General features: G+C 41.6%; 1 protein-coding gene across 1 annotated transcript in view; it reads right to left on the bottom strand.

Moving 5' to 3' along the window:
• Positions 1–26717, bottom strand: part of itgb5 (integrin, beta 5) — a 51626-nt gene that overhangs the window by 13698 nt on the left and 11211 nt on the right. Inside the window, exons 9-11 of the mRNA XM_069177368.1 lie at positions 22876–23010; positions 18011–18185; positions 16192–16446 (exon numbers count right to left, since the gene is read on the bottom strand). Of these exons, the coding sequence (XP_069033469.1) occupies positions 16192–16446; positions 18011–18185; positions 22876–23010 (565 nt within the window). The remainder of the gene's footprint in view (positions 1–16191; positions 16447–18010; positions 18186–22875; positions 23011–26717) is intronic.

Below are 26717 nucleotides of genomic sequence, written 5' to 3'. Positions count from 1 at the left end.
TAAAAGAAGTGAAAGTGCAGCTGTTTTCACGCGGGCTTCCAGTTGCTACCAGGCCTGCAAACCGACTTCATTATAAAGGTTATTATATCACACAGGCTACGCTGTAATCCAACAACACCAATTCCAAAAAAGTTGGGAAGCTGTGTAAAATGTAAATAAAAACAGAATGCAATGATTTGAAAATCACATAAAAATGTTTTTATTGCAGATATACCAAAGACTTTCCAAATATTGGAACTCAGAAATGTTATTGTTTCATTTAAAATATGTGCTTATTTTGAATTTGATGCCAACAACACGTCTCAAAAAAGTCAGGACAGGATCATGTTTACCACCGTGATGCATCACTTCTTCTTTTAACAACACTCTGTAAACGTTTAGGAACTGAGGAGACCAGTTTCTGGAGTTTTGAAAGTGAAAAGTTGTCCTATTATAACCTAAGATATCATTTTAGTTGCTCAACATTTTGGGGCAACTTGTCATATTTTTAATTTTAATAATGCTCCAAATGTTTTCAATGGTTGACAGGTCTGGACTGCAGGAGGTCAATTTATCAGCCGGACTACCCATGCCATGTGCACTAATGCATCCTGTACCATCACAGATGCTGGCTTTAGAACCAAGTTGATAACAAGCTGGATGGTCCCTCTCCTCTTTAACCTGGAGGATGCAGCGTCCATGATTCCCAAACAGAATCTCAGATTGTGATCCATCAGATCTCAGGACAGTTTTCCACTTCACCTCAGTCCATCTTCAATGATCTTGGTCCAGAGAAGGCGGTGGTGTTTCTGGATCATGTTTCTTCTTTGGGGAGTTTTAACCTGCATTTGTGGATGCAGCGATGAACTGTGTTCACAGACGATGGTTTTCACAAGTGTTCCTGAGCCCATGCAGTGATTTCCACTCCAGAATAGTGTGTTTTTAATGCAGTGCTGCCTGAGGGCCCGAAGATCACCACCATCCAATATTGGTTTCCAGCCTTGTCCCTTGTATTCAGTGATTTCTCCAGATTCTCTGAATCTTTTAATGATATTATGAACCGTAGACGATGAAATCCACTAATTCTTTGTAGTTTTACATTGAGGAACATTATTCTTAGATTGTTGAACTATTTTCCAAAACAGTCTTTCACAGAGTGGTGAACCTCTCCCCATCTTCACTGCTGAGAGACTCTGCCTCTCTGAAATCATCTTTTATACCCAATCATGTTCCTGATCTGTTGCCATGGTAACCTGACTAGTTGAGACGTTCCACCAGGTGTTTTCTTTAATCTTTATACAACGTTTCTAGTCTTTTGTTGAACCCGTCACAACGTTTTTGTGACGTGTTGCTACCATCAAATTCAAAATAAGCACATATTTTTCATAAAACAATAACATTTCTCCATTTCAAAATTGGATATGATATATCAGTGATATATGATATGATAAAAGATATATCTTTGGTCTTTTTGCAATTAAATTTGAAAGTCATTGCATTGTGTTTTTATTTACATTTCACACAGCGTTCGAACCTTTTCGGAAACGGGGTTGTACAAATCAATCAGGTGCTGCCTCTTGGTCTTCATACTGCCCCGCTTGTGATGAATTGATGTCCAACACTACACCAACCATCATACCTTAACAGAGATGTTTGGATCAGGCTCTTTATCCCGTCTTTCCTTCTTGTTATTAAGAGGTAAGTGGTTTCATTTCTTCTGGCCGACTGTCGGGACGTTTTAATTCGCTGCTGCAGTGACATTAAATAGCGCTCATGATAAACACAGCTGCAGCAGAGGAGGAGACATGGAAAGAGTTCACATTCCTCAGAGCTTCCTCTTTCTCATGACGCTCCTCCAGACGTTCTGTCAGCCTGGACGAGCAGCCAGAACCGGGCTGAGTGCCACAGAGAACCGAGCTGATCCTGACACGTCTAACCGAGAAAGATGTTCTTCATTTCAGAACAGCTGTGCCCATTAAAGTCCAGCTGAGAGTTCTGTTATCTCTGTTAGCTGTTAACACAGCGAGGTCACCGGGCCTGATGCAGCCCAGTCTCTCTGGCGCCGCTCGCTTCTTCTGCTGAGTAAAAATATAGATTTGAATCTTGGAAAAAAGGAATACATGGAGAGAATTCAGTTCTTCATGGTACACCACTGACAATGAAGACCACATGAATGAATGACACAAATTACAGACTCGGTAGAGAAGAAGAAGATGAAGAGCTGCAAATGACGGCGGGCTGTGGAAGAGCTACTGAATGAACCCTGTGGTGAAACTTCTGTCATCATCAAAGTCAAAAATGAACTCAGAAACATGTTTGCCAACATGGATGAAACGTCCTTAAAGTACCTCACAAAAGGAATTTGAACATTTGAGTTTCCATGAGACCGTTAAACTCCATCTGCTTAGGGAAGACGAGAACAATAAATTAACTGACTGTTAATATAGATCATCCATCAGTGATGTCATCGTTGGTTTCAGTTTCAAATTATAAATCACTTACAGGCAAATAGAGAAGTTTCATATTGCTGTGTACGTCAATAGTACTTTTATTTAACCAATGAAATAGTAATATGCGTCTTGTATTTAAATAAAAGAAGGAAACGTACATCTGCGTCTCCACCTGGAAAATGTCGGCCCTCCTGATGACGTCTGATAAAGAAGTGGACTACAGCTGTGAATCCTCCCCAGAGCCGCGGGGAATTAACCACATCACGCATCACCGGTTACGTCAACCTGGACATCTCACAGCTGAGCTTGTTGAGGCTTCATCCTCACTGGGGGACAGAAATACAGCCCATTGAACTGGATTTGTGTCGATGTGGTTTTCTCAACCATCAGTGATGTCATCATCCATCGACTATCAGTGATGTCATCAACCATCAGTGATGTCATCGTTGGTTTGTGAACGTTATGAAGCTCCAGTTCAGATTCTGTCCGTCACCATCTTTGCTAGTTCGGAGCAGTTTGGAGCAGGAAGTGACCATATTTGGATGAGCTGGGGGAGGAGCCAGCGGTGGATCTGACCGATCTGATTGGAAACCTAATAATACTACGTCCCGCCCACCGTTTTACAGACCTGAAGCTATGAACACTTTTATATCCAGTCTGTGATTTAGATTGTCAATATTTCATTCATGCTTTAAAAACACAAAAAGAAGCAACACAAACAAAATGGAAGTATACATTATACAATAAACTCCCACATTTGCATGTTAGATTATTGATTCTCACACCTGAGTTGCAGCCTGTCTATTCTCTCAGAAAGGCTGAATTTAAAGAAACAATTCTGGGATCCAGAATATATTTTCATACTGAACCTACAGCCTGTGAAATCACTGGATTCTAACAGCATGTTTAAACAGGCTAAAGTAAATATCTGGGGCTTATGTAAGAGGAAATGAGCTGTCGGATTATTTTTAGAGGGATATTTGATGCACCATATCGTGGAGACCAGATTTAAAAATAGACAGGAGCTTCACTAATGCCTCTCCGTCAATAAAAGCACAGAAGATAAACAAAATGTGAACAGAGTAAATTATATCTGACATCTGGAAGACTATCATGCATATCCAAGTCTTGACAGAGTGCAGAGAGAAGCATGCTTTGTGGGGGAAAACAGGAAAGGGCGAGGAGATGGATATGACACGTCTAATCCATCAGCTGCTTGCAAACCTCGTTCCAGTTCTCTTCGAGCAGAGGAGCATCGTAACAGAACTAGGGAGTCAAAACTATTCAGCTCTCTACATTTAGATTTAAACCTACATTTTTAAAGCTATAATTTCTGGCCACATGACCAAAATGCCCGATGGTGACCGAAATGGCCTCCGTCCCACAGGTTGTGGTATGTTTGTGTGTGTACGGAAATGAAACATGGTCTGTAACCCTCAACACCTCCAGCTGCAGCCTGAATCCTGTTTTTTCCTCTTGTGAAAAGCTTCACTGACTATTTGAAATGCTCGTTGTGCATCAGAGTTCGCCTGTGGCACATGAAACATTTGTAAATAAAATTTTTAAAAAAAAGGCATTTCCTGTTGCTGTGGGAGACACTGCAGTTCGTAACTGGAAACTGGAATTTAACCTGTGTAAAATATTTAAAATAGGGTTGATACAAAGAACGTGTAGTTAATGATGGTGAATATTAAACTAAAGCAGCAAACCTACACTTTGAAACCAAAGGCAACAACGTTCAGTGTCCACAGAATGTTGTTCACAGTGTAGAGTCACACATACAGAACGTATGAACTGAAATTTACCTAAAGTGTTACTCTGATACTTCTTAGTTAGTTGGAGCAGCAACCAGCAGTGATGTCACCAACAGGTTTGTGAACGGCCGTTATGAGGCTTTGAGTTTGGATATAGGTCGTCACCATCTTTACTAGTTCGGAGCGGTTTGGAGCAGGACGTGACCATATTTGGATGAGCTGGGGGAGGAGCCAGCGGTGGATCTGACCGATCTGATTGGAAACCTGACGATACTAGGTCCCGCCCACCGATAACTGTAACCTGACTGAACCACAGGCCTGTCAATCAAACAGACACGCCCCCAAAAACAGGTCTTTTTAGGGCCCGAGCACCGAAAATTGGTGCGAAAGCCCTACTGTTTTTCGTAAAAATGTTCTTGGACGTTCGACGTTCTTATTCTTACGTAAAGTGATTTGCCTTTTTGGAGGATTTATCATATTCAAAAACTCATGAAAGTGGATACACATATGTCTCCCGGCGAAAAATTTTGTATTCTAGTGGAGTCGTGAGTGGGCGTGGCCAAACGGCTCGAGAGCGCCCCCTAAAGAGGTGCCCCGGCGGCCACATTTACCTAAATTCACGAAATCCGGTGGACACGTGTATCACACCTAGACGCACAAAAAAGTTACATTGCACCGTTACGTCAACTCAACAGGAAGTCCACCATTTTGAATTTAGTCGCCATTTTGGGCAATTCTGACACGTTGTACTTTGTCGAACTCCTCCGAGGGATTTTGTCGCACCGACTTGAATTTAGGTTCTATGGATAGAAAACATGTTTGGGATTAAATCTTCTTAAAATAATTTGTTTTTGTCGATGCGTGTGCCCGTGAGAGGCGGCCATTTTGAGCGTCTCGCCATGAAACTACAAGTTGCTTTAAATCTTATGTACATGGACCGACCTTCTCCAAACATCACAGGTATGATAACAGCCCCGCCCTGAAGACCCCTGTGGGGTAATATTCGCTCATAGTCATAGCGCCCCCTGTTGGCCACTGGAAATGACACTTTTCATACTTTCACATTCGACATCGAGCTGGTTGATCACATGAACGTAAAGTCGGGTCACAATAACCTAAACATGTAGTTGATGATATATTGAGACATTCGTTTGACTTTGTCAATGGGCGTTGCCGTGACGATGCGGCAAAGTTGGATGTCTCGCCGTGACACAGGAAGTTGATGTTTAAGGTCAAAGGATGCTTGAAACCTCACGAAACGTGTCACATACATCCGGCGTGGTGAGATGATACATGTAATATGTGTTTTGCTAGTGGGCGTGGCCAAACGGCTCGCTCACAGTGACACAGGAAGTTGATGTTTAAGGTCAACAGATGCTTGAAACCTCACGAAACGTGTGACCTCCGTCCAGGGTAGTGAGACTATACATCTAATATGTGTTTTGCAAGTGGGAGTAGCCAAACGGCTCGCCAGCGCCCCCTGCTGGAGACAGGAAACGAGACAAAAATAGAAACTGTAAGCGGGGATACGTGGTCCCTCGTGCACTGCACGTCGGGGAGACGACGCGCGGGAGTGCGAGGGCCCGTACATCACTGCTTGCAGTTTTAATTGAATCTTCTTTTTTTACACAACAATAACACCGTTGTCTGTTTTTCTTGTTTGTTTAAATATACAAAAAAAAAAACCTTTGCACTATTGTTTAGTTAGTTTTAATTTAATTTAATTATTCTATTTTATTTTATTCTATTTGTTGTATATACTGTGCATTTTTATATTCAATATTTTTTTACTGTTATTTTATTGCTTTCCTGTATCTATAAATGCTGCTGTAGCGAAAAAATTCCCCCTTGGGGATTAATAAAGTAACTATCTATCTATCTATCTAATGAATGAGGGATTATTTTCAGATGGACCTCCAGAAAACTAATAAGAAGGAGTGACTTTAGCTAACAACACCGAGATAACTGATGGACACATTTTATTCACTTTGGATTTGATGAGAGAAGTTGAATGGGAGTCTATAGAGCCGGAGGCTTTTTGCAGCCGACCTCTAGTGGCACTCGGTGGTATTGCAGCTGAAGACACTTCTGCAGCAGCCACATTTTTTATACCTGGTACTACTTTTATATCCAGTCTATGATTGGAGTGGGCTGGATCAAATCCAAAGATTACCCTTAAAGGTATCCGTTCCAGGCAGAAACCACTTCTCTCTTTATCTGCTTTGTAATGTGTGTTTAGAGACAACAAACTCGTTCTCAGGGGAAAATCTGTCAGTGACAAATCGCTGCCTCTCGCTCAGCACAACTCCAGAAAGAAAGAAACTTGGTTCCAGAGCCAGTAATGTCCTCAAAGTAGGATTCATTTGTATGTGTAGTTGTTGTCACTCAGTGCTCCTTCTCCACCACCAGGGAGGTGAGCCGGTCCAAATGGCCTGGTTCTGTTGGAAGGTGTCAGTTCATGAAGGCTGAATGACCAGCAGTGGATGGGTCACAGAGGAGTAAACAATAAAGCAGTTTAACGTGTTCATCATCCTTTCAGAGCTCAAGGCCACATATTTCGATTGTTGTTGTTTTTACTGATGTAGAAAGCTAAAAAAAAAAATGCAAATACTCACATTTTAGAGAGAATTTTAGGTCTTTTGAGGGAATTTGTGTCAATCAGCAAATCAATTAATCCTTTCAACACCGAACATTGTGATTCTTATTAGTGAGAGACAAATAGACAGTTTGTGTGGTGTTACCTCTTTTCTGAGCTGATTTAAAAAGCAACACCGCTTTGTGTGCTTTGAGCTTTGATCTCAGAGGGTTTAGAGCAAATAAATCTCCAGCAGCCCTGCCCTTTCTCTGGGAAGGAATGTAGAATATGACTGTATGACTTTAAATGAGAGCTCTGACTGCAGAACAATATCGCCATAAACCACTCAACTTAATTACACAGTAGGCTGTGGGATAAGGTTACTGACTGGCCTGGGACTGCACTGGATCTCTTATTTTATGCGTTCAAACGAAAAGCACATAGAAAAATGTAAAAGAAGCGGCTGCCATTGAGGCTCCCAGGTTGCAGCATGCAAAAATGTAAACCACTTCCTCTTTAAAATGGAATTTTGAAATATGTAAAAGTGTCCAATACAGGCATTCAGGCACAAACACATTTGTATATTCAGGGGAACAGACTGGTAGAATTATGGTCGGGTTTCATTTCAACCTCCAGAAATCGCTTCAACAACACATCAAGAAACTGCAAAAATAGTGACAGAAGAGGAGTGATGATTTCATAACAGTAAGAAAAAACATAAAAAAAACAAGAAGAGGAGAAACCCACAAAGTCTGAAGTGACGTAATCTCTAAAAAAGTCAGTAGACAATCAAACTGCTGATGAGGCAGAATTTCCTCCACAGAAAAAAGGAGGAAATAAAACAACACAAGACTATAATTCGCCAAAAAGAGAAATAGTATGAAGTAGGGATGTGTTTCAAATATTCAAATAGTCATTATAATCTACAAAACCTATTAGTATATGTGACTATCGTTGTTCCTGATTTCCCCTGCTTTTACTGGTGCCTGGTTGTAATGCGTTGCTCCCGTCAGAAGGTGGCAGTTATGCTCCTAAAAGCTGACTGCCAGCTGCCATTAAACAACATGGGAAGAAGAAGAACACACGCTGCTTTCAGGGGTCCGGAGGTTTGCAGGTAAAACTATCCCAGTATTAGATGTCCCGGTGCGAACATGAGGAAACATGCAAAGACGTCGAGAGCCGTCAGAAAGTTCTGTGGAACTCCTTCAAAACATAAATAAAGACGAGTGATGAAAACTGTGCACGCAAAGCTGGCAAACAAACTTCCCTCGCTAAGCTCACTCATTAGAGTGGAGCACCGAGCAAATGGCCGATCTCTGTATATTCATGAGTGTGTACACGGTCGGGCCGTGGAGGGGCAAATATTCGGTTAAAAATCAAATAGTTCCGAGCAAATTTGAAACAGTAGTTTTGCTTGAGATGCTGATCCCTAGTATGAAGCGTCCTGTCCTGTCCATGTCCTGCTTTAGGTTCAACCACAGACTGGATATAAAAGTGTTCGTAGCTTCAGGTCTGAAAAATGGTTCTGATGCAGAAATGTCTTAAGCTGCAATACCAGCAAGTGCCACTAGAGGTCGGCTCCAAAAAGCCTCCAGCTCCATAGACTCCCATTCAACTTCTCTCATCAAATCCAAAGTGAATAAAATGTGTCCATCAGTTATCTCGGTGTTGTTAGCTAAAGTCACTCCTTCTTATTAGTTTTCTGGAGGTCCATCTGAAAAGAATCCCTCATTCATTAGAAAAGAAGATTCAAAAAGACCTGTTTTTGGGGGTGTGTCTGTTTGATTGACATTATTTCTAATGTCTAAAACAGTTCGAGTCACTAAATGAGCTTTGCAAATTTTAAAGGCCACAAATGTGACGAGCACGCACACGCACACAAAAATGTGGGCTGTTAAACTGTGGAGGCCGAGACAAGCCCTCCGTTGTATACTGAGTTCATCAACAGAAGTGAACAGACAGTTAATATCTGGTGTGTATGAGATGTGAGGTAAAGTGTTTGCGTTTATACATTTAACCGTTCTTATACATCTCATTTCTTTTCTATATTTTTAAAAGTTCCTTTATGTGTTTTTATATGAAACACTGCATGTAATTATCTCGCTGTGAAGCACTTTGAGCTGCATTTCTTATATGGAAGGTGCAATACAAATAAAGTTTATTATTATTATTATTAAAGATTTGAAAGAGACAACTTCCTTCTTGTTAAGATTGTTTTTGTGTGTCGGTAAAAGAAGAATAAATCCAGCTGTGAGATATCCGACCTGCAGAGATGACTAAAACTAACAGAGCGTGCAGTGAGATCAGCTGATCTTTATGTGAATAACAGCACAAGCTTGAAGACCACAGTCATTACTTCTCTCTTGTTTACTTGTAGATTCTCCGGTCATCCAATCATAGGCCGCCTCACCGTCCACCGACGTTACTCAGTAAGCAGCGTTTTATAACTCCAGAGGAACCGGCTGTTTGTGAAATGCTGAAACTGTCTGCATCAGCATTTGACACGACAAAAAAATTATAATCATCACTATTTTTTCAAAAATTCAACATTGTTGGGCTTCATTTCTCTTGCTTCAAGTTGCAGTGGAGAATTTTTTCAAGTTCAATAATATCTGCGTTTACAAATTTTTACTGATTATTTACTCGAATTTACAGTTTTGCAGGGCAGACATAAAATGTTGAAGAAAAAATTATAAAAAATGAAAAGAAGGAAGGTTATTGAATTTTAAAATTCTTCTAAAAGTTGTTTATTTTGGTCTTGGAGCTGTTTGTAACTGAATTATCTTTTCTGTAAGGACATTATTGAAAATATGGTGGTTATAAGCAGTTAACTACATTGGAATTAATTTAGATTTCCAATCAATACAAGTCCAACATTAACTTCCTTTAACCCTGTTTTGGTCTCCACCAACAGCTGAAGGGAAATATCTGACTTTTAAGCTGCAAAATGTTGCACCATTGCTGCCAGTTCAAGTCATGTCAACTAAAACACTACTGAACCACAGCCAGCGAATCAAATGCACTTTACAGACCGTGTTGAAGGAACAATCAGCTGACACACCACAAAGCTTGACTGACATGCAGTATTTAAGATATGCTTCTTTTTAGTAAAGCATTTAATTATCACTGCTACATTTAAAAACAAATAGTGAAAACTAATCTTAAATCCAAATACAATGTTTCACACCTGAAAGGTCAGATCAGAAAAATGGTTCCGATGCAGAAGTGTCTTCATCTGCAATACCACCGAGTGCCACTAGAGGTCGGCTCCAAAAAGCCTCCGGCTCCATAGACTCCCATTCAACTTCTCTCATCAAATCCAAAGTGAATAAAATGTGTCCATCAGTTATCTCGGTGTTGTTAGCTAAAGTCACTTCTTCTTATTAGTTTTCTGGAGGACCATCTGAAAATAATCCTGAAACTACACTGCTCAAAAAAATAAAGGGAACACTTAAACAACACATCCTAGATCTCAATGAATGAAATATTCCAGTTGAAAATGTTTATTCATTACATAGTGGAATGTGTTGAGAACAAAATAACATAAGAATGATCAATGAAAATCAAAATCATTATCCCATGGAGGTCTGGATTCAGAATCATACTCCAAATAAAAGTGGAAAAATCAGATCACAGGCTGATCCAACTTCTGTGGAGATTCCTGAAGACAAGTCCAAATGAGTCTCAGTAGTGTGTGTGTCCTCCACGTGCCTGTATCACTCCCTACAACGCCTGGGCATGCTCCTGATGAGACCACGGATGTTCTCCTGAGGGATCTCCTCCCAGACCCGGATCGAAGCATCGGTCCACTCCCGGACAGTCTGCGGTGGACGTGGCGTCGGAGGACGGAACGAGACGCGATGTCCCGGATGTGCTGGATTGGATTCAGGTCTGGGGAACGGGCGGGCCGGTCCGTAGCGTCGATGCCTTCATCGTGCAGGAACTGCTGACACACTCCAGCCACATGAGGCCGAGCATTGTCCTGCATCAGAAGAACCCAGGGCCCACTGCACCAACAGATGGTCTTCAATGGGTCTGAGGATCTCATCCCGGGACCTAATGGCAGTCAGGGTACCTCTGGCTAGCACACGGAGGGCTGCGCGGCCCTCCGAAGAAACGCCTCCCCAGACCGTCGCTGACCCGCCGCCGAACCGGTCCCGCTGGAGGATGTTGCAGGCAGCAGAACGTTCTCCACGGCGTCTCCAGACTCCGTCACGTCTGTCACATGTGCTCAGTGTGAACCTGCTCTCATCCGTGAAGACCGCAGGGCGCCGATGGAGAAACTGCCGATCTTGGTGTTCTCTGGCAAAGTCCGATCGCCCCGCACGGTGTTGGGCTGTGAGCACAGACCCCACTTGTGGACGTCGGGTCCTCGTACCGCCCTCATGGAGTCTGTTTCTGACAGTTTGAGCAGAAACATGCACATTAGTGGCCTGCTGGAGGTCATTTTGTAGGGCTCTGGCAGCGCTCCTCCTGTTCCTCCTTGCACAAAGGAGCAGATAGCGGTCCCGCTGCCGGGTTGTTGTCCTCCTACGTCCCCCTCCACGTCTCCTGGTGGACCGGCCCGTCTCCCGGTATGTCCTCCGTCCTCTTGACACTGTGCTGACAGACACAGCAAACCTTCTTGCCACAGCGTGCATTGATGTGCCATCCTGGATGAGCTGCACTACCTGAACAACTTCTGTGGGTTGGAGACACCTCATGCTCCCTCTAGTGGTGAGGACACTGGCAAAATGCAAAAGGGACCAACGATCATCCAGGAAGGACGAGGACAGAGAAACGGTCTGTGGTCACCACCTGCAGAACCGTTCCTTTATAGGGTTGTCTTGATAATTGCCTCATTTCCACCTGTTTGTTCCATTTGTACAACAGCAGGTGAAACTGATCCTCAATCAGTGTTGATCCTAACTGGACAGCTGGATTTCACAGAAGTGGGATTGACTTGGAGTTACATTGAGTTGTTTAAGTGTTCCCTTTATTTTTTGGAGCAGTGTACATATCATTTCTAAATGTGTATATGACCTTCAGGATTATCTGTGCTTCAACATGTCTGTGCTGCAGCTACAATGACAACAATCTCGTTTTTATTTGCAGTTCTGTTATAAACATAAAGTAAAGTTTCTTTCTTGACTTTTACCAAACAAAAACTGAAGGGAGCTGTTTTCCTCAGTGAAGCACAGTTCCAGTAATGCTTGGCACGAACATGAATAAACACATATGGTCCTTATTTACTCTACGTGGAGGCGCACACACACCGTACATGCACATACACACACAGTTGCAGTTTTATTTATGGGGTAAAAGAGGGCTTGTGTAAGTCTGGAAAACAGAGCCGGGCTATTTCTGGCAACTAAAGACTGGTGAGTGCTGAGATCATCATTCAGAGATGTGGGTCAGGGGGGCAGGAGAACCAGGAAGTCAAGACTGAAGTAGAGGCAGAGCAAAACTGGAGTTTTGAAGCACAAGTCAATACACCAACAGAAAAACACATCTGATAAGGACACAACCCACGACCCCTTAAATCTGGTCGTGAAAAAATTTATCCTGAGAAAGATATTTAACAATTGAACAATGAACCTAAATCTTCATTACTTTTAAAATGGGTAATTTAGGTTAAAGGAAAGAACACCTTTTCTAAAAACATTTTTTTTCACAGCAGAACTTGACTTGACCCAATTCCATTAAATGTCCCAAAATTGATATAATTACTATAATTTTCTTTCCATAATTTCACACCAACCATCATCCATCAGTGATGTCATCGTTGGTTTGTGAACGTTATGAATCCTCCAGTTCAGATTCTGTCCGTCACCATCTTTGCTAGTTCGGAGCAGTTTGGAGCAGGAAGTGACCATATTTGGACAAGCTGGGGGAGGAGCCAGCGGTGGATCTGACCTATCTGATTGGAAACCTGACGATACTACGTCCCGCCCACCGATAGCTGTAACCTGACTGCACCACAGGCCTGTCAATCAAACAGACACGCCCCCAAAAACAGGTCTTCTTGAATCTTCTTTTCTAATGAATGAGGGATTATTTTCAGATGGACCTCCAGAAAACTAATAAGAAGGAGTGACTTTAGCTAACAACACCGAGATAACTGATGGACACATTTTATTCACTTTGGATTTGATGAGAGAAGTTGAATGGGAGTCTATGGAGCCGGAGGCTTTTTGGAGCCGACCTCTCGGTGGTATTGCAGCTTAAGAAACTTCTGGATCGGAACCATTTTACAGAGCTGGAAGCTACGAACACTTTTATATCCAGTCTGTGGTTAGCTCATATACTGTAGCTGATCTGTAGGATTGACTAATCAGTTTACATATTCCATACAAGAGCAACTGCACAGCAACAGAGACCAGAATATTACAAAATATATCAGAGGTTGACATCTGATACTGAACTGGATCTGTCAGTTTGACCTAAACTCTCCAAACAACCTGCTCGGGAGGCTGATAGCAGCGACCAGGTGAGCTCCATGGAAACAACACTGTCACACAATAAGGGAAACAAAGAGGGATTCAGACAGAAATGAAGCACCTTTAGGCGGCTCATGAGTCAGAACACTTCAGACGTAATCAGAGTAAAATGAGCAGCTCCTCGTGGACCAGCACCGATCCAGGAGGAACACAGTTATTTCTGCTAGCTGAGGGGGTGAAAGCCTTGATAGCACGTCCCGGGGGCACAGAGTCATTTCTGAAGCAGGACTTCCACAGAGCACTCGGCGTTAATTAACTGACAGACTGGGAATAGTGAGGGGAGGAAAGTGTGGAGGAGGCGTAACGTTTGGATTCATTAGGAACTCATTCTGGTTCCACAGAGGGACAACCTAAGGTGGTGGACATTTATGGATGATTAGCACAAACAAACAGCCATTCTGCATCTGTGCGTTCAGCCTTGTTGCTGACTCAGTGAAAGGCTTCTGTTTCTACTTGGTATAGATAAATACAGGCAGGCATTGTGATCGCGCCAAAACCGGCCCCACCGTCACAAAGCACTCTCTGTGGTTTCACAGGAACAGCCGTTGGCGTGGGGATGAGCCAGCGGGCCGCTCCAGCCAGGAGGTCCCAAACTGGAACGCTGAGTTTTGGACTCAAAGCTGTGGGAACAAACGGGCCTCAGCTTGTCCGGTACAGTGGAGCAGCCACACTGTGCCACAGCTTGCTTTTCTTAGCGAGTGTCGGTGCTTTCTGGGCACCAGAGTAAAGCCAGGGCAGCCAATGAGAGAGCAAGGATTTCAAGTTGGCATCAGGACAGAAATTGCTGATTAAATAAGTAAATTTATGTTTCAGGATGGAAATGTGAAGATAATTAAAGACCACATTACACCAATCACTGTATGGTTCAATGAGTTGTTGGTTCCAAATCTGTCCAACATTGAATATTTACTTGGATTTCTATTATGGAAAACAAGTGATCATTAAAACTGCAAGCAGTGATAAGTGGCCTCGAGCACCTGCGCCCGTCAGGGAGCCGGCGGGTCGGGGGTTGATGCGGCCGTGGAGTTTACCATGCTTCACGCATGTTCCACGCTTTGTAACGTTTGGAGCCTCCCTTGACCTTAAACTAACTTCCTGTGTCGTGGTGAAACCTCAAATTTTGACGCATCACCGTGGAGACGCCCTTTGACAAATACACACAGTCTTCTCAATATATCATCAGCAACAACTTCAGGCTTTTCTGACCCGATTTGACATTGATGTCATCAACCAGCACGAAGAAGCATGTGACAGTATGAAAAATATAATTTCCTGTTGCCAGTAGGTGGTGCTATGACAAGGACTGACTATGACCATGCAGATGTGTTCAGAGTGGGACTTTTATCAAATATGTAAAGTTTGAGGAAGATCGGACGATGAACATAAAAATTACAGCAACTTTAATGTCATGGCGAAACGCTCCAAATGGCCGCCACGCCACGGACACACCGTTCAACAAAAACAAATTATTTTAATACATTTTCATCCCAAAGGTCTAAAGACTGAACAGATCAAATTTCAAGTCGGTCCAATAAAATCTGTAGGAGGAGCCTGTTAAAGTACAACAGGTACAAATCGCCAAAATGGCCACTAAATTCAAAATGTCGGACTTCCTGTTGAGTTTAAGTCGTGGTGCCAAGAGACTTTTTTGTAGATGTACATATGATACACATGTCCACCAAATTTCATTCATGTATGTGAAAGCAGCCTTGAGATCTCATTTTAGGGGGCGCTAGTGAGCCATTTTGTGACATCCATGGCCAGAACATATAAAATACTTACATTTACATGGGAGCTGAATTTTTGTGCAAAGTTTCATGAGTTTCTGAGCATCTTAAAACCAAAAAGGATATTCATTTTTCAGAAGGACAATAATAAGTCCTTGCTTTACAACAGGTCCTTCGCTCCACTCGGCGTGTTGTGTTACAACACGCCCTCTGAGGCCAACACAAAACTAAACTAAATATTTAACAACTACTTTCACAGCTGAGCAAAGCCAGCAGGACACTCTTTCAAGCTGGGTAGGTGTAGTCAGAGGACACACCCAGAGCAGGCATGTGACATGACTCAGCATCATGAATAAGCATTATTGTCAAGGAGAACAATCAGCAAGCACAGCAGATCTACAGCGTCTGATGTCCGCTTGGAATCTCATTTAGCTCAACGGTCGTTCCAACCGAGAAGCTGAACCTCCTCGACCTCTAACAGAAAAACATGCTGCCGTTGTGCTGAGCAGACAAGAAACAGACACATCTGTTAAAAACAGGCTGACACATGCCCCCTGGTTGATATTCAAATAACTTCAGTCCATCTATAAATACTGGCTGCAGAGTCAAAGAATGAACTAACAATATCGGTAATTAGCTCGCAACCTAATAAGAAGCTAGATTTTCAGTTTCTGTCAGTTAGCATTAAAGCTACCAAACATGCACACTGACAATAACCAGCTAACTAATGCTACAGACACATACTAAGGATGGGGCACGAATTTCAAATATTAAAATAGTCGTCATACTCTACAAAATCAATTAGTGAATGCGACTTTTATTCTTCCTGATTTCCCGTTTCTAAAGGCGCCTGGTTGTCATGTGTTACTCTCATCAGAAGGTGGCGGTAAAGTGCCTGCCAGCCATCATGAAATAGAAATGAAGTTTATTCTATTTAAAATCAAATAGTTCAGAGCCAATTTCGAATAGTAGTTTTGCTTGAAACGCCCATCCCTACTACGTACATGGAAAACATTAAATTTTGATACATGGCAACTCAAATTTTAACAAGGACTTGTCCCAAAAAACTATCAAATTCCCTGACGTTCTCCGTCTGGAAGTTTTTAAAACTCCCTGGTCTTCCCTGCCCTCATGAGTTCAGCCGCTCGATGGAATTAAAAACAAGTCTTCCTGAAAGCAGAATTAAAGCCAACACGACCGACCGGCGTCTGCGGAAGATGTTCCTACCTGAGCAGAGGACGCCTTTGTGTCGGGCGCAGGAGAAGTCGTCACACTCGCAGAAGCTGCCGTAAATCTTGCCGAACTCAGACTCGTAGCACAGACACTGGTTGCAGCTGCACTCCCCTCGTCCGCTGCAGATCTGCTTGCCGTCGGCTTCCCTGCAGGCACTGAGGTACATGCTGCTGGCCTCGCCCTCCTGGCACTCACAGCGGGCGCCCAGGTAGCCCGGCTCACAGCGGCACGTTCCACAGTTATAAGTACCTGGAAGCCCAACACATCATTCATTCTGCTAATTATGAATCCAGGTTCATGGCATTTAAAATATCTCTATAAATTCAAAAATATGATCAGCAGGCGCTGGTTGAGGCGCTGTTAAACATCAAACAAAGGTAAAAAGCAATAAAGACTATAATTTATTTTTTTTTTTACTGACATTACCTCAATAACAACCGCAAGGGAGTCTCTCCATAATTACACCAAAGAGAGCAGTAAATTAAGGAAAATACTCAGTTAGTAAAAGTAACCCACCAAGTGTGACATTATTGGTGTTAAACTGTACGTTTATCAAAAACAGGAAGTCCTGTAGCCGTATTTTTCTGCCTCTGAAAGCTTTTGTTTCCTGCTGAAAGGACATGTTGATCTGTTCAGTTCAGCTTACAGTAAATAAAACTGTCATCAAACTTTACAATTATAGAAAGAGGCAGGAAAAAATTGTTGCTGATGAAGAATCAGAGTCCTTGTTTCAGTTTTTAAATATTAAAAATTTTACTTTTAATCCAAATAAAATTGGTTTGGTTTCAAAATATGTTGGCCTGATCTTATTGAGCTTTTACTGTTCTAATATTACATTCATTCTAGATTTATTAAGTTAAAGTATCGACTAAATCAGTCCCTCAAGAAAACCCTGTGATCGCAATAATTAACGCAAATTCAAGCAAACTCAGCAATATTTGCAGGAGCTCGAAATGTTTGAAAATTCGCCCAATTTTTTTTGAAAAAAAAATAATCAGCAGAATTTATGCTGAAAGTATTAAAAGCATAAAGTAAGTCTTTTAAAAAAAAAAAACCCTCTATATTAAAACAAATAACTCCTCATTTCCAATCAGAAAGTCTCTGCTCCTGTTTTCATCAACAGATAAAACTTTGGAAACTGGAACAAGCGGGAAAAAAAGGAAGTGACCGGATTTGCGCAAAATATGGCCTTCACAATAAAAGTTGTGAATGAATGTTTGTGATCAAAAGAAGTGATTCCATATTACTGGATGTTAAATGAGTTTTCTCCACACGTCCAGTTGTCAGAGACATCTCTTTGTTTGTTTCATCCAGTAGGTCTATGTGTTGAATGAACATGAATTAAACAGCATTTAAAGCTCTTATTTTGACAGCTGATGTAGTCCTTGTTTCTATATTCCAGTCACAGAAGGTCTATTCTGGAAACATACACGGCTTTTAGGACCTTTTAGGACCGTTTAGGAGCTTTTAGGTGCTTTTAGAAACGTTTAGGACCTTTTATCTCCACGGTTCTCTAAATTCAATAAATACATAAAAAAGATTAGAACTAAAATATTTCTGGGACGTGCAGCAGGATTATTATCACAGGAAGTGATTACACATGTATTCCTTTATCAGGTAGTGCTTTAAAAAAAAAAAAAATCATATTTTGCCCTTTTTTTTTTATTCCTGCAATTTCACGGAAAAAAAGTTCTTAAAACTCAACAAATTACATCGACATTTTTGAGAAAATCCACTGCAAAATCAAACATTTTTGATCGCAACAATCACAAAAAAACTGATAAATGGAAGAAAGTCATGCCGGTTGCACTACCTATGGAGCTGCAGATGCTGCTGTTGGTTTGGGCGGTCCGGCTGCAGCCACAGTCACACTGATAATCCACCGCCACCTCCAGCCGGTCTTTGAAGCCCACCGGCCTGATCGTGAAGCTCCGGTCGGCGCCGCGGGAGGGACAGCTCCTCGCCTCCACGCTCACGTTGAAAGATACCTGGAGGAAAAGGAAAAGCAGCGTGGTGTGAATAGAGAGAAAAGGTCTGAATTGTAGCACTGTGACTTTTTATTTGTCCAGTGAGCAATGTTTACATCAGGTCCAGATGATCCGAGAGATTACGTATCGTTTCTAAGGGACCTGAACCCTCTTGTGTCGAACACAACCAGCTGACAGCGAGCTGATGGATGTGAACTACAAATGAACCAAAGTTATGTTTACATCATGAGATTATTTCACCCACAGAGGAATTTGCAGTCAGAAGCTGATGTGATTCGGCCTGCACAGAAACTGGGACACAAGTGCTCCACCCATCTGATTACTCAGAGGAAGGAAGTCTGGTTAATGCTCCGATAGGTTCTACAGCTGTGTACTTAATCCCAGTAATCACCTTGAATCACATTTACAGTAGACTTCAGAGTATTTTCCTTTTGATGCTGACTAACTGAAATCGTGCTTCTGATGTTGAAACATATCGTGTTTTAAAAATGTTGAGGGAAAGTAGGACAGAGTCCGAAAGAAAGAGGAACAAAGTGGACCTGGACATGTGTTTGACTGGTTTGGTCTCACTGGAGGAAAAATGTATCTACGTTATGAAGTTAAAGAGACATACTTTCACTATATTTTGACAGGGTTTACATTAATTGTTATTAGTTTTCTGGAGGTCCATCTGAAAATAATCCCTCATTCATTAGAAAAGAAGATTCAAGAAGACCTGTTTTTGGGGGCGTGTCAGTTTGATTGACAGGTGCAGTCAGGTTACAGCTATCGGTGGGCGGGACGTAGTATCATCAGGTTTCCAATCAGATCAGTCAGATCCACCACTGGCTCCTCCCCCAGCTTGTCCAAATATGGTCACTTCCTGCTCCAAACTAGCAAAGATGGTGACGGACTGAATCTGAACTGGAGGCTTCATAGGATTCAACTGCGTGTTTCACCAAGAATACACAGCAACACTAATAAGTAAGTAGGAATCAACATATTTTAGCTCAGTGTCAGGGGGAAGGGCCCTTTGGGACAATTGGTTGTCACCTCAATCCAGTATAGAAGACAAGCGAAGAAACCCCCCGGGTCTGGTGCAGAAAGCTAAACGAGTTAACGAGGGACACAATTAAATTTACTCTAAATGTAAGTCGCGAGGAGTCCAGTTCACCCAATTATGAGGATCACAAGGACAACTATGAGGCTGTGGAGACATAGAGGGGGCAACTAGCTGAGAGGAAGTCATAGTAGTGGAGCCTCGGAGGGACGGCAGAGGAAAGAGATGGTACATTGAGAAAAAGCCTCTCAATGTTGTTGAGTGTGTAATCTAATTCAGGGAGACGCAGGGTAGCAAATGAGGGAAATGACAGCGTGTTGGATGAGACTATCGTAAAATGAAAGAGGCGGGAAAGCTAAAGCACAAAATAACATATATAGACTGGTGGAAACTTTTAAGCGAATATTTACAACTGTATCTGACTTTCATAAGGAATTTCCACGTGACGGAAAAAACAATCAGTGTTAACAAATAAATCTTTTAGGATGTTAGAATTCTTGTGACTGTTGGAAATTCAATTAACTGGGATTGAAAACAATTCATGAGGTCAAACAAAAAAACAATCAAATTCAAATGATTCTGGTTTGTTTGGATTAAAAAATCTTCTAAATAAAAAAATATCCATGGTGCATATTTTATATCAATGAATTCATTTGTATGAGCCCTTTCAGTCATCATACTGTTCTGTTAGTGCAACGATGAAAATCATTCTGGCTACGACACTGAACACCCGACATACAGCTGCCTTTTCAAAAAGGTTGGCCGGTGTGTAACATGTAAATAAAACCACAATGTGGCGATTTGCAAATCAGGTAAACCCATATTTAATCAAAAATAGACCAAAGACAACATATAAATTGTTGAAACAGAACTTTTTTTGATTTCTGAAAAACTTGCTTATTTTGAATTTGATGGCAGCAACACGTCTCAAAAAAGTTGTGACCGGTTCAACAAAAGACTAAAAGTTGTGTAACGCTAAAACAAAACCTGGTGGAACATCTGACAACTAATCAGGTTACCATGGCAACAGATCAGGAACATGATTGGGTATAAAAGATGGTTTCAGAGAGGCAGAGTCTCTCAGCAGTGAAGATGGGGAGAGGTTCACCACTCTGTGAAAGACTGTGTTGGAAAATAGTTCAACAATCTAAGAATAATGTTCCTCAACGTAAAAAATTACAAAGAATTAGTGGATTTCATCATCTACGGTTATAACAGGACAACTTTTCACTTTCAAAACTCCAGAAACTGGTCTCCTCAGTTCCCAAATGTTTACAGCGTGTTGTTCCAGGATCATGTTCACCACTGAGCTGCATCACTTCTTCTTTTAACAACTTTTATTTTAAACCTGTTGCTAACATTAAATTCAAAATGAGCACATATTTTTCATAAAACAATTAAATCTCTCACTTTCAACATTTATTATGTTGTTTTTGATCTATTTTCAATTAAATATGGGTTTAAATAATTTGCAAATCATTGCATTCTGTTTTTATTTACATTTTACACAGCATCCCAACTTCTTTGTAAACAGGGTTGTACATGGAGTTAGCATTCTCCTCCTGCTAGTTGATTTCTTTTCTGGCCTCCTCCAGCCTACTTTTGTTTGAGGTCATTGAGATGCAGCATCAGCCTCGATGGCGAGCTCACACAGACCCCCGCTCTCCTGTGACTGACGACGGGGATGTATCCTCCATGAACACTAGGAAAGTTGGCACCCAGCAGACTTTGCTGCTCCCCACCATCTCCTTACACTGCCGAGGATAAAAGACATGAGCGAGGCCCATCACCCCAGAGCTCGCTTTCCTTCACTGGTGTTATTGTGCTCCTATCACCCTCAACTCCTCCTCCATCCATCACCACCCCCAAACTGTCTGAAAATAAAGCAGTCAAGAAGAGAGCGGGGGTCTTTGAGAGAACAATCCTACCACGCTGAAGCCTTACCGTGTGACAGCACGGAGGAAACCGTCTCCTGCTGCCATTTCCACTGGATCCAAATCTCATTTGAAGCCTGAATAGAATATAAAGTGACCACCAAACAAAGGCCGGTGTCAAATTCAAGCAATCCAGATGTAGCATCATTCTCGGTCACCTGACCTCTTGCTTTAGTTTAGAGAGACGACAACAGAGAGTACTGCAGCTACTGTAGTTCAAATAGAGGCTAGCAGCCATGGAGGTATTCAGACCTTCAATATGCATTACTGCTGCGCACAACACACGCTCTTCTTTGTGTCATTAATTACAGCAAACAGCTGATATGCCTTTGCAGAGCTGGTGAAGTTGAAGGCGTGTATTAATCAGCCACTCCAGGAAATCACAGTCTTGCGATCGCAATAATTAACACAAATTCAAACAAGCGCCGCAATATTTGCGGGAACTTGCAATTTTTTTAAATTCCCGGGATTTTTCCACAAAACATGTCGTCATCAGAATCTGTGCTGAACGTATTAACATCATAAAGTAAATATTTTTAAACAAAACTCTCTTCATTAACAACAATAACTCCTCATTTCCAATCAGAGAGTCTCTGCTCCCGTTTTCATCTCCAAATAAAACTCTGTTCACAGAGAAACAGGAACAAGAGGAGAAACAGGAAGTGAAATGTGGTCTTCACATTAAAATGATGTGATTAAATGTTTGTGATCAGAGGAAGTGATTCCATATTACTGGATGTTAAATGAGTTTTCTCCACACGTCCAGTTGTCAGAGACGTCTCTTTGTTTGTTTCATCCAGCAGGTCTATGTGTTGAATGAACATGAATTAAACAGCATCTAAAGCTCTTATTTTGACAGCTGATGTAGTCCTTGTTTCTATATTCCAGTCACAGAAGGTCTATTCTGGAAACATACACGGCTTTTAGGACCTTTTAGGACCGTTTAGGAGCTTTTAGAAACGTTTAGGACCTTTTAGCAGCTTTTAGTAACTTTTATCTCCACGGTTCTCCAAGTTCAATAAATACATAAATAAAAAGATTAGAACTAAAATATTTCTGATGTGTAGCAGGATTATTATCACAGGAAGTGATTACACATTTATTCCTTCATCAGGTAAATACTATTTTTCTTCCTCGAATTGCAATTTTTGATAATTTCCCACAATTTTACACAAAAAAGAACTTTAAACACCACAAATTACATCATCTTTGAGAAAATCCACCGCAAAAATCGAACATTTTTGATTGCAATAATCACAAAAAAATTCCAGAAATCCTGGAGGGACTGAATAAGCTAGCATCACTAAACCCAACATTGGTGATTATGAGTGTCACAAAGCTCGTCATCAACTGGCTGGTTAACTCTGGGTTTCCCACTTCAGGTCAGAGAACAGTCAAATGAAAAAAATAAATAAAGAAATAACTACTGTTAAAAAAATTAAAAAAAAAAAAACTGTAGAGAGACAGAGAGATAGAAAAATATATAACAAGATAGATTAGAAAGATAGATGAAATGTAAAATCAGATTTATTTAAAAAGGCATCCTGAGGAAGACAAACAATATGTTTTCTCTAAGATGTTAAACCCTCTGATAAAATTCTCCAAAATGATAAACTGTGTCGGTGCACAGAGCCCGGCTGCTGGAGTCCTGCAGGATTTTCAGGATGCAATCAAGATTGATGAGCAGAGGCAGAGGCAGGTGTGGACAGGAACTCACCGTGTCTCCTATCTTCAAGTCAGCACACTTCCTGAGACCTGGCAGCGGCCTGCCGTCCTGGCAGGTGGCCGTGAAGGAGAGGCTGATGTCCTCCGGGTGGTCCCACACCGTCAGCTCCACTTTAGAACGGATGTTCTGAGGAGAACAGCAGCAGGACAGCAGAGTCAATTCACACATGCTCAGAAATCAGGGTTCCTTTCTCACATGGTAAAATAAAACCTCAATGCAACCGCATTTCTAACAGTTGCTGTTGTGCTCAGAAGCCTTTTCCAATGTCCGGAGACTAAAGCCACATTAATGTCACGCCTCCATCACATGAATCTATATTAAATATGCTGTAAAGCAAATTCCATGATTTGCTTCTCAATACATTATATGTGTGAAATGAGTCGCTGGAAGCTTCTGCAAAGATAGAAAACTTTGTTGCACTGAAATGTGGAGTTAAACTGTTGAACAGTTTCTCCTCCATCTCTACCTCAGGTTTTTTTTTAGGCGGAGCTAAAACCTAACCTATCTACGTCACAACTACCTATCTACCTCACAACAACCTATCTATGTCACAACAACCTATCTATGTCACAACTACCTATCTACCTCACAACTACCTATCTATGTCACAACTACCTATCTACCTCACAACTACCTATCTACGTCACAACAACCTATCTATGTCACAACTACCTATCTATGTCACAACAACCTATCTACCTCACAACTACCTATCTACGTCACAACAACCTATCTATGTCACAACTACCTATCTACCTCACAACAACCTATCTATGTCACAACTACCTATCTACCTCACAACAACCTATCTACGTCACAACAACCTATCTATGTCACAACTACCTATCTACCTCACAACAACCTATCTATGTCACAACTACCTATCTACCTCACAACAACCTATCTACGTCACAACAACCTATCTATGTCACAACTACCTATCTACCTCACAACAACCTATCTACGTCACAACAACCTATCTATGTCACAACTACCTATCTACCTCACAACTACCTATCTACGTCACAACAACCTATCTATGTCACAACAACCTATCTACGTCACAACAACCTATCTACCTCACAACTACCTATCTACGTCACAACAACCTATCTATGTCACAACTACCTATCTACCTCACAACAACCTATCTATGTCACAACTACCTATCTACCTCACAACTACCTATCTACGTCACAACAACCTATCTATGTCACAACAACCTATCTACCTCACAACTACCTATCTACGTCACAACTACCTATCTACCTCACAACAACCTATCTACCTCACAACAACCTATCTATGTCACAACAACCTATCTACCTCACAACAACCTATCTACCTCACAACAACCTATCTATGTCACAACTACCTATCTACCTCACAACAACCTATCTACGTCACAACAACCTATCTATGTCACAACTACCTATCTACCTCACAACTACCTATCTACCTCACAACTACCTATCTACCTCACAACTACCTATCTACGTCACAACAACCTATCTATGTCACAACAACCTATCTACCTCACAACAACCTATCTACCTCACAACAACCTATCTATGTCACAACTACCTATCTACCTCACAACAACCTATCTACGTCAGAACAACCTATCTACCTCACAACTACCTATCTACGCCACAACTACCTATCTACCTCACAACAACCTATCTATGTCACAACTACCTATCTACCTCACAACTACCTATCTACCTCACAACAACCTATCTATGTCACAACTACCTATCTACCTCACAACTACCTATCTACCTCACAACTACCTATCTACCTCACAACTACCTATCTACCTCACAACAACCTATCTATGTCACAACTACCTATCTACCTCACAACAACCTATCTATGTCACAACTACCTATCTACCTCACAACTACCTATCTACCTCACAACAACCTATCTATGTCACAACAACCTATCTACCTCACAACAACCTATCTATGTCACAACAACCTATCTACCTCACAACAACCTATCTATGTCACAACTACCTATCTACCTCACAACAACCTATCTATGTCACAACTACCTATCTACCTCACAACTACCTATCTACCTCACAACTACCTATCTACCTCACAACTACCTATCTACCTCACAACAACCTATCTATGTCACAACTACCTATCTACCTCACAACAACCTATCTATGTCACAACTACCTATCTACCTCACAACAACCTATCTACCTCACAACAACCTATCTATGTCACAACAACCTATCTACCTCACAACAACCTATCTATGTCACAACAACCTATCTACCTCACAACAACCTATCTATGTCACAACTACCTATCTACCTCACAACAACCTATCTACGTCAGAACAACCTATCTACCTCACAACTACCTATCTACGCCACAACTACCTATCTACCTCACAACAACCTATCTATGTCACAACTACCTATCTACCTCACAACTACCTATCTACCTCACAACAACCTATCTATGTCACAACTACCTATCTACCTCACAACAACCTATATATGTCACAACTACCTATCTACCTCACAACTACCTATCTACCTCACAACAACCTATCTATGTCACAACTACCTATCTACCTCACAACAACCTATCTATGTCACAACTACCTATCTACCTCACAACTACCTATCTACCTCACAACAACCTATCTATGTCACAACTACCTATCTACCTCACAACTACCTATCTACGTCACAACAACCTATCTATGTCACAACTACCTATCTACGTCACAACAACCTATCTACCTCACAACAACCTATCTATGTCACAACAACCTATCTACCTCACAACAACCTATCTATGTCACAACTACCTATCTACCTCACAACTACCTATCTACGTCACAACAACCCATCTACGTCACAACTACCTATCTACGTCACAACTACCTATCTACCTCACAACAACCTATCTACGTCAGAACAACCTATCTACCTCACAACTACCTATCTACGTCACAACAACCCATCTACGTCACAACTACCTATCTACGTCACAACTACCTATCTACCTCACAACAACCTATCTACGTCACAACTACCTATCTACCTCACAACAACCTATCTACGTCAGAACAACCTATCTACCTCACAACAACCTATCTACGTCACAACAACCCATCTACGTCACAACTACCTATCTACGTCACAACTACCTATCTACCTCACAACAACCTATCTACGTCACAACTACCTATCTACCTCACAACAACCTATCTACGTCAGAACAACCTATCTACCTCACAACTACCTATCTACGTCAGAACAACCTATCTACCTCACAACTACCTATCTACCTCACAACTACCTATCTACGTCAGAACAACCTATCTACCTCACAACTACCTATCTACGCCACAACTACCTATCTACCTCACAACAACCTATCTACGTCAGAACAACCTATCTACCTCACAACTACCTATCTACGTCACAACTACCTATCTACCTCACAACAACCTATCTACGTCAGAACAACCTATCTACCTCACAACAACCTATCTACGTCACAACTACCTATCTACCTCACAACAACCTATCTACGTCAGAACAACCTATCTACCTCACAACTACCTATCTACGTCACAACTACCTATCTACGTCAGATCACAGCCAGTTTATATAACCTTCTGCATGGCTCCTCCTCTCACGGTGAAACGCTATAAAAGCCTGGAGCTCATTTGCATAAGAGGTCAACCCACTTCACTTAAGTTCTACTCCTGCCGTAGTCAGATTGTTATTGTACATCAGCTGCTACAGGATGTCTCCCTCCACCTGCAAGTGCATCTTTCCTGGAAGCAAGAACCTC

Source organism: Embiotoca jacksoni, unplaced genomic scaffold (assembly GCF_022577435.1).
Source record: "Embiotoca jacksoni isolate LCO1_2020_lvr unplaced genomic scaffold, fEmbJac1.0.p SCAF_72, whole genome shotgun sequence".
Classification (NCBI taxonomy): Eukaryota; Metazoa; Chordata; class Actinopteri; family Embiotocidae; genus Embiotoca; species Embiotoca jacksoni.
Note: the sequence above shows the minus strand (reverse complement) of the source record. Positions and strands in the feature narration are given on the sequence as shown.